General features: G+C 43.4%; 4 protein-coding genes across 4 annotated transcripts in view; 2 read left to right on the top strand and 2 right to left on the bottom strand.

Moving 5' to 3' along the window:
* The window catches only part of T265_00127 (hypothetical protein), a gene marked incomplete at both ends in the record, with an annotated part of 43959 nt that extends 43337 nt beyond the window's left edge, over nt 1–622 (top strand). The window contains one exon of the mRNA XM_009163784.1: nt 322–622. The remainder of the gene's footprint in view (nt 1–321) is intronic.
* Nucleotides 623–5134: 4512 nt separating this feature from the next.
* T265_00128 (hypothetical protein) lies at nt 5135–5323 on the bottom strand (the record flags this gene model as incomplete). The annotated part of the gene is made up of 1 exon (XM_009163785.1): nt 5135–5323. One exon carries the CDS (start codon nt 5321–5323, stop codon nt 5135–5137), a length of 189 nt encoding a protein of 62 aa, XP_009162049.1.
* A 94-nt stretch (nt 5324–5417) lies between these two features.
* Nucleotides 5418–9282, top strand: part of T265_12458 (hypothetical protein) — a gene marked incomplete at both ends in the record, with an annotated part of 11546 nt that continues 7681 nt past the window's right edge. The window contains one exon of the mRNA XM_009163874.1: nt 5418–5647. Within this exon, the coding sequence (XP_009162138.1) occupies nt 5418–5647 (230 nt within the window). The remainder of the gene's footprint in view (nt 5648–9282) is intronic.
* Nucleotides 6087–6383, bottom strand: T265_00129 (hypothetical protein; the record flags this gene model as incomplete). Its single annotated transcript, XM_009163786.1, has 1 exon — nt 6087–6383. One exon carries the CDS (start codon nt 6381–6383, stop codon nt 6087–6089), a length of 297 nt encoding a protein of 98 aa, XP_009162050.1.

Consider the following 9282-nt stretch of genomic DNA (forward strand, 5'->3'; position numbering starts at 1 on the left):
AAATGCGGTAACTTTGGTATCAGAGCAAACACAAATATCCTCTCTTCGCAGCTGGTCAGCTCAACGGATATACAGTGCAGTCTTTTATCATTGCCAAACTCGCTAAACTAGGCCATACTTGTTCTTACAGCAACTGTAACGGCTTACCATTTGGTGTCGATGATAAACGTTCGGTTGTTTATTGATCGACCTCACTTTGTTGCTCGTTCTCAAGTGTTTTCGCCAGTATATTTGCTTCCCACGGTCCTTACAAACACTGCTCCCTTCTAGTCGGCCATCTTTGACCACTCTATTTCCCCTGTTTAATTTTCCCATCCACAGGTAAAGCGAATTCTGTGTTTGTTGCATTCGGCCCGGGCCCGTTTTTATATCCAGTTGCACAAAATTAACGCTGTAAATACCGTTGCACCCCTTAATGACTTTATTTTATTTCATCTTGCTTTGTTCTTTTCTTCCCCGTTTTTGTTGACATATCTACACACGAGGTTCTCTTGGTTTTCGTTCCGGCTGTGTTCATCCACCTCATTAATATTTGTCTTATGTCCACTGCCATTCTCACTTTCACCTTTCCGTTTTATCCTGTTTTTGGTCAATTGGTTAAGTACAAATTTATCTACAGCCTCTGTTTTTCGTTCATCGAGGTTGCTGTCTAATTGAACAGCATTAAACAACTATCGGTTTGGCTGGTTCTTTTCACACGGCAAAATCAGCTCATATAATTTCAAGAGGGACAAAGCTAGCCATGGGCTGTCCAAAGTTTTCCTCTACCTTGTGAGTAGTATCGCTCAAGTTGAAACTTGATCTGGCCTTGGCGCAGCCCATCGAGTTGGAGAATGACAAAGCGAGGGACTCAAGCGAATTTCAGATAGGTGTCTCATGGACACCGACCTAGTTTCCCAATGAGTGTTTATCACAACATACAATTAGGAAATAAGCTTGATGGAAATCCAGGGACTAGGTCTACCTGTTTAGTCCCAAGAAGCGCGCGAGACCGGCAATGGATGGTCCGGTGGTGATGTTAAGTGGTCTGTTGGGTCTGTTGATTCTTGTTGACTTGACATTCATTCTTACCTCTGTCTTCTATCATTCTTCGTTTTTTTTCGACTTGAAAGATTTACCATCATTGTGCGAACATTGGAATTAATCAAAACAAAGATCACACAAACGGCCTCCTTGTATTTGGTGGGGAAATACATAGAAACTTTCTGTACAAAAAACTGAACTTTTCGAATGGTTTTGTTCCGAAATCTGGTTTCGGACCGTAATAGTCTGTATGTTTAGATCTATTAATTGGTCTCATGTCACATTAGTGGTCGCACAGCTCCGACAGTGAAGGGTCGGTGTTGAACACTGATGTCATTCTGTCTATGATGATGATCGCACCGCACAGAAACTGAACTTTTCGAATGGTTTTGTTTCGAAATCTGGTTTCGGACCGTAATTGTCTGTATGTTTAGGTCTATTAATTGGTCTCATGTCACATTAGTGGTCGCACAGCTGCGACAGTGAAGGGTCGGTGTTGAACACTGATGTCATTCTGTCTATGATGATGATCGCACAGCTGATTACAGAAATGTGCATAGGTGTAGCCGGACTACTGCTCAATCACTGTATCCTCCCCCATTTCCACGTGGTGTCCGCGTCGCTCCGCGGTAGCGCTTCTGCAGGTCCCAACCTTGGACATATCAATTAAGCTTCCGGGAAAAAAAATTAACTGACAGCTTGTCGCTATCTACGACTGTCTTATCTTCAACTTCCTTTGTACGTACGGACGCTCGAAAGATCTGCTTAGAGACTGTTTGCACGTGCTTCGTTATTTGTTGATAGAACGTTGTTGCAATTCTGGAAGATGAGCTTACGACCTAGTCGTGGCTGTCGAGCATACAACACATTTGTCATTCACGTTCAATTGGTAACGAAAATGTGATGTTTTGCAAACCGCTGTAGCAATTTGCTATTGCTATAGCTCTCGCATTCGGAGTGGAGTTCTCGAGTCCGTATCCATGAGCAGCCATTTTTCATTTTTCTGGGTAGTCATACTATCCTAAATGACGATTTATTCCGCGATTTTCGATTATGTTCCGGCCATCAGCTGACGCAAGGGCCTAATCACGAACGTGCCTTATCCATCGTGAAGTGTGCAAATTTTGTCATACCGGAGATTTCACCGCACAGTTGCCCGTTTCACAGTAGCACAGTATGGCAGTGAAGCACCGGTGTTGAACACAACTGTTGTCAGTGATTTGGATCGGCACAGTAGCACAGCGTTTGTGTGGTGGTTAGTCTGCACCATGTGACGTCCCCTCACTGGGATCGGTTGGTTTTTGATCCGGTCACTGAGCCCGGCAGTTGGATTGCAAAGGTTTCATTACTAATTGAGGTGACCTAGTCAGTGCGAGATTGAATAAGCTCGGCGAACGACCAAGCAACGCATCAGAGCTACCCATATTCCGCAACATGCGGACCGGTATCGCATCATTTAAGCATTAGTTACAACCATTCTCGAGCAGCCGCACTTTCGTCCCGCATAGGTTCTTGATAATCACTCATTGCTAAATAATCCCCCCGATTAGGTACAAAACGTCTACGAGAAATCTCATCAAAACATTGTTTTGAAGTCTCAAAAGTGATATTCTGTTCTACAAACTAGTGCAGATTCATGGTGTGGTACCTCTGTATATGGCCTTTAAGAGTCACTGCATTGGAACATTTCCCTTCCTCATTTTGTGCGGCACGATGGGTATGCTAAAACACTGCGCATAACTGGGTCTGACAGTCTAATGGACGATGAATCTAATATAATAAACAAATCATACGCTAATCGATTGCGACCTTCATGAGCCTGAAAATTCGTGATTCATAACTGGACTGACGGGTGCGTCTAAGAACAATGGAGGTACTCGGTTGCGTGCGATGGGAATGGAGTCATGATAATTCAGAAAATGTATTCCTTTATCCGACTCGGGGCGTAAGCTTGTAATCAGTTTAGCCTCTGGAATGCTAACAGACCTCTATTATTTGAGACAACATGCTACAGTGATTCTTCGTCGGCATGATTTGACAGTAGAATCGCCAGGGAAAATCTGTTCTTCCGCGATTATAGTTTTCATGCCTCCGCCCACCGATAGCATGAGTGGGGGGTTGGAAGTTTTTCCATGTCGAAAAGGCCGAAAAAAGGACATTTATCTTTTTCACCCTTGTTGGGAATCATCAGCATCGCTCATCTCACTATTATGGACTGAGAAAGTTGGTTGTACGACAATTTAATGTCCCCAATTTCAGCAAATTTTTTCACAGTCTAAGATTTAAATTGGCCATTCTAAATTTGGAATCCGTTCAACCTTGTGTGCTCATTACTTGTACACTGCGAGGGACGAAACAGACTTGCAGACGTAGAAGAGAGCGTTGTCGCTCAGGTCAAATTCCTGGTTATCCAAACGATCAATCCTATTTGATTGACAGAGCCTGATATATCATATGCGCGATATATATATATATATATATATATATAGTATATAACGTATGCATATATAGAGAGCTGCTCTCAAGAAGAGGCTTCCGAGGAAAGCATGGCCTGTTTGATTTGGTAGTAAAGCGCTTACTTTGCACGCGCCGTCTCCCAGTAGAAAATAATAAATTCACTGCTGGTGGAGAAATTTCCTGAGCGTGTGGTTGGTTGTGTCACTTTCCCCTGTTATGTGCCAGTAGATACTGCTGAATCCACAGACGGCCACACTTTGTCCAAGTTGGTTCTCATCTATTCAGTGACGGTCGCTGAGCGGTTGGGTGCTACGAAATTCCGGATCTACCGGGTTCTAAGGGGGTAACGCGTCATGATGCGTTCGGAGTGATGAAGACAACAACAGCACATGTTCGTTCATATCCGAGTGCTTCTAGATCATTGGTTAGTTTCCTCGCCGATCCCCGAACCTCGCGCAAAGTGATCGGGCGTGCATTCATTCCCACATGAGGGGTTCGAATCACAATGGATAAACAACTGGTTCTGTAGACTCTGAAGTCACTAAAATTCGGTAACGCACCAATATCAGAAACGAATAATATATACTTCAGTCATGGAGCTCGAGATGCCTGTTAGTGGTTTCTGGAAATAGTCCACTCGCGGGATATGTAAGAAAAAGCAATTGAAAGTGCTGTCAGTATAAGCACGCAGGGATCTTGCAGACCGCAAAATGATCGTATCTTTCACGTGTTTTTGTATGTGTTCTGGTGGTCTTGATCGGAAAGGCTTTCCGGTTTCCAAGCGGATCTGTAGCTAAATGCCCGGTACATTTGTCTAAATCGTATGGGGGCTGCAGGTCAGAAAGGGCTTACAATCGAGTTTGTTCCATAGCTTTTCACAAGAGAAGTCTCGTTTGTGAATAGGCATTATGCTGGAATCGTATTATTGACTGACGGCAGAGATTGTTTGTTTAATCACTCCGATTTTACCCTCACTTCGTTTACGGACGATTACATCTGACTTTTGTTACACGAGTTAACTGGGAATAATTTGTAATTCTGTTCGGTAGACGTGCCCTACTCTCCTGGCCAGATAATTCGAGATTTCCCACCACCTTCAACTAGAACCTGGTGGTATTTAGACGTTGGCTTGTGGAAGCACTAACAGTTCGGTAAACCTGTCCGGATACTGTCTAGACCAAGTAAAACACGAGGGTTTTAGCAGCTCTTTGTGTACGGTGCGCTAATGTCATACCATCCATGAAGCTGACATGTGAAACAAGTAAACGGTAGTTTCCTGGTTTTGTGATAAGTGTGACTTTAATAGAAGTACCAAAGGAGAGGCCGAATCGGAATATTGCGAAAAAAACCTTCAGTCGTATCACGGTATTTTTCTGTCAGTAATTTCCGATTTTAACCACTGAGCCATCTATCCAGAACCTGTAAACCTACAGTCTTTTTTTCGCGCTTAAATTTGTAGTGACAGAACTTCCATGGTTGCAAGAATACCGTTCCTACCGCGAATCCATGAAAGTCGTTTGCAGTATCCCACTGCTCAGCTTTCAGGGACTTTCAGCCACAGTAGATCAGTAAAGTTGCAAGTTGGTGAATTGCGGCCGCCCTTCGATAGTCCTTTTTGTTACCGATGTAGATACTGCTCAGCTTTCAGGGACTTTCAACCACAGTAGATCAGTAAAGTTGCAAGTGGGTGAATTGCGGCCGCCTTTCGATAGTCCTTTTTGTTACCGATGTAGAAGGAGTTTACAGGGCCCACAGTTATCTCACTAGCATCTTCGAATTCAGCTGTTGATTCTAATATCGCCTGATCGATTTTAAGAATGGTCAAACTGAGCTTCTTGGACATGGTGTTTCACTACGATTCATCCTTGACTTGTTAACCACCTGCAGCATTCTTGACTTTTTCACCTTTATATTTATCCGGTTTTAATCCACTTCAGCTTCGTTATTCCGGCATCACTTTCGGTCTCTTCAGTCCACTCGCGGCGGTCGCTTCCTGCCGTCCCTTGTCGGTTGGCGATCGTGTGCGACTGAAGCGATGTTTTAACGCAAAAGATGTAGAAGCCTTTGCGCATACAACGGGTGATACCAATCCTATTCACTTGGACCCAGACTTTGCTAAACAGTCTATATTCAAGCGTTGTGTGGTTCACGGTGCTCTAACGGTTGGGTGAGTTGCGCCATCCTGAAGTGGGATGTGTTTCACGCACTGACAGTGCGGTTTAGTCAATTTATACCCACTGAATTCTGTTTCTTTATCGACGTTATCCAATAGATGCGACAATAATTTTGGTATGATTTCATTGGTTGGTTGGTTGGTCCTAGTTGGTTAAGTATGAACGACCACTTAAGTTTAGTTTGGACTGGCTAAACCAAGTTACAAAAGCAAGTAAGTACTATTGAAACCACTCGGTATAAATAAAAAAACAATAGTGACGGGTTTTTCCAACAACGACCCGTGGTGAGATATGGTATTCTTTCACTCAGTGAACCTTCGGAATAAGTCAGCATATTTCTAATCTGATCTCTGTCCAGTTCCGTTTTGATTGATCTAACTATTTCATAAAAGGTCTCGGTCCGAATTGTGTTCCGTACGTATGAACGGACAGTCACAAAAGATCAGAAATTGGCGTTGGCGTGATTCGTTTGTTTCGCCGGATTCTATCACATGTCAAGTGCGCTTTTCCAGTCCTGTCAAATATAGGAGTACTTCCTCCTATCAATCGGGGTCGCAGCCGCATGGGATCCGCCTTTGGCGATCGCCATACAAAGTTGGGGCCACTTTGTCTTGTCTGGTCGACACATTTTCCAAATTCAATGCCGGGCAGGATTATAGCATTCATGGGATCCGCTTTTGGCGATCGCCTACAAAGCTGGGGCCACTTTGTCTTGACTGCTCGACACATTTTTCAAATTCAATGCCGGGCAGGATTATAGCATTACGGCCGTCTTTTGAAACTAGCCTAACCAATTCGGAACAAAAATGACCCATTTCAGTTAGGTATACCAGTTATTGGCAGACACTCATGACAGTATCCTGCGACATTGAAGATCTGACAGATGAGCTGGTGACACAATATCTCGAGATAAATTTCCTCTACACTCACATCTGTTACTCCAAAACACACTGGCTTCAACTGGGCCACCTCGCTTTCTTACGACTGCTTAGAGCGTTATCGGAAAGGTGACTTCTGAAGACCTAAGGGTCCATATTTTTGGTCACCTTATGGCAGCCACGAGTGGCTTTGCTGGAAATCCAATTTAGGAACGACCTGTAATTGCGTTTGTCCACCAGGAATCCAATTTTCTTGTCGTCCGAATGCTGCTTTACGAGCGTTTCCCAACCTCTATGTATGCTTCGCAGCATAAATCGTAGTTACAGCTTCGTTTACAAGTCATTTTAATCACAAGTATTTCCTGTGTTCCAAAGTTGGTGACTTTGTATTGTAAGTCAGCTGTGATGATTACGGAAAGAGGATCGCTTTAAAGGTACCTCTTTCAGAATAACTCATTTCAACGTGAGACTAGAAGCTATGTGTTTCCGGCGTCCGGCACATTTCACGAACAGCGATGTCAAATCTCCCATTTGCTGGTGGAAATTTATGATTTCTGCCAACCGTGTGTAAATATGTTTTCTGTGGTGAATTTCGGGAATTATTGCGTATCGTGCAAGGGAGAGCACAATTTTCTAAGAACGATGAGTTATGCATGAATACAGCACTTGTTTCGCTCCGAATTTACTTGGCTATCGAGAGGGATTCACGCAAACTTCGTTGCGATGATTGTTGCGACCACGTCCAATCCTGCCTGATGCGTCTGCCGTTTCAAATTATTGGTGAAGCGATCCGAGCTATCTGTCTGTCTACTATCTGCGATATTGTCCAGGATACAGTGCGCCTCCAAACAAGCGCGCACTCTCCGTAATAGCGAAAGTCGCGCTCACCTATAGAGGACTGCGCTTTGAGACGTACTTCTGTGGCATCTTTCTGCACAACCGTGGTTAACCTCAGCTGGCATGAATTCGTTATTCCACTAATCTACCAGAAATGAAACTTGGTATTGTTACCGTACAAAAGGAGTGACGGAATAAACCGACGTTTTTGTCATCGATCGCTTTGTTCAGTAAAGTTGACAATAGCTATATGTCGAACGTACTATATGAGACAGATATTCGGGGAAAATAACACTAAATGGAGAACATAATGCATGCCTTGGTTCGGTTGGTTGCGACTTTCGCTCGTAGCTTGCCTCTCGCCTTCCTCAACTTACCTCGTCATTTGATTGACAGGTAATTCTTAAATATAGTGAACCCGGTGTGTAGTTCAAATTTCATTTTCCACGGAACATTTCGGTGATATATTTTTCCAGTAAGCCCGAAGAAAGCCAACTTATGTGATGCTGTCTGGGCTGGCGCCAAAGGGCCTCAATGGGTAAAGGCGTGAACGTAAGAGTGAAGCGGAGCATGCAGTGGAATTTCGTTGACCATGTTCTTCATCACATTAAAGATTGCTTGTAGTGATTCCACTTTAACAGGGATTTTCTTAGGTGGATCTAGTCTTGTGCGAGGTCTCACTCAGAAACTAGCGGACATTCTCACGAACTCCGAACTCCTAGGGTATTGATCTATCCAAGTGTGAAGGATGCATTCGTATCCATATGGAATACCAAATAATGTGAATTCTTGTTGCCTGATGGCATTAAGAGAAAAGTACATCATCTGTATTCCAAGTCTGGTCCTAATTCACGTGACGCTCAATCGATGACTAAAGTGTTTTTGGTTGATTCCTGATAGACTGCATCTAGCTATAGATCACATGGTTGTTCAAAATTACCCAATTTCGTTTACTGTATCAGTCAACTTACGCAGCTTATCCGCTTCGCTTGCTGGCGAATGCTCTTTTTTTTCATTCCTCTCAGACACACACTCATCACGTGGTCATCGTGGAGAGCTATCTGTTGTAGTCAGGGCGTTGGTAGCTTACGATGAATACCAATCACTAGGATGCCAGTATGCGCCTCATTATCGGTAATGCCCTTAACCAGAAAGTATAACAATCTTCTACAGCGCGATATAATTAAATTTCCACAGTATATCCGCAAAAAAATTTGTGGATTGATGGGGCAAACACCTGCGGAGGTATGTGCATGCTTATTTTGGTTCTGATTGGTCAACTGGGAATTTTTTACCCGACGAAGACACTAAAAAAGCATCGCACAATTGTCCAATTCTCATTTGGATTGCGCCTCTCATGAAAATTTTATGGGAAAGGCCTCGTAACGACTATGGGAGCCTCAAGTTGTTTCCATGAGATATGTTACTCGTTATCGTCAGTAGTTAGAAGTGATTGAATTTTTTGCTGGCCTCAAATAACATGACGGAATAGCTATAAGTACGTTTTTTGTCGCATTTATGGACTTCATAGTAGTCAGGGGTGCATGCCTCACACAGACCTCCAATCTACGTGATTCACGTGGCAATCAAGTCCAAAGTGAATTGGAAAGGACGAAATTAAACCCTTGGATCTGTTTGCTTGAGCGATTCTTATTATCAGTTAACGCACCAAGTGGTTTGAAGCTGACAGTGAGTCAAATGGGAAGAACCTCATCTCGATTTCTTGAGAACGTCAACAAAAGTCTCTGATGACTTCATTGAGTAGGAGTTGGTGATAATTAGGTAGTATCTTGCGTAACGACGAAATCCATTAACGATATGTCAGGAAAATGTTGTGGCATCACCACACAAATACGTCCACCTCAGCACTCCTCAAAGCACGTATATCTCTCTCTCACACACTCTCCATATAT

The sequence above is a fragment of the Opisthorchis viverrini genome (genome assembly GCF_000715545.1).
Source record: "Opisthorchis viverrini unplaced genomic scaffold opera_v5_1, whole genome shotgun sequence".
Classification (NCBI taxonomy): domain Eukaryota; kingdom Metazoa; phylum Platyhelminthes; class Trematoda; order Opisthorchiida; family Opisthorchiidae; genus Opisthorchis; species Opisthorchis viverrini.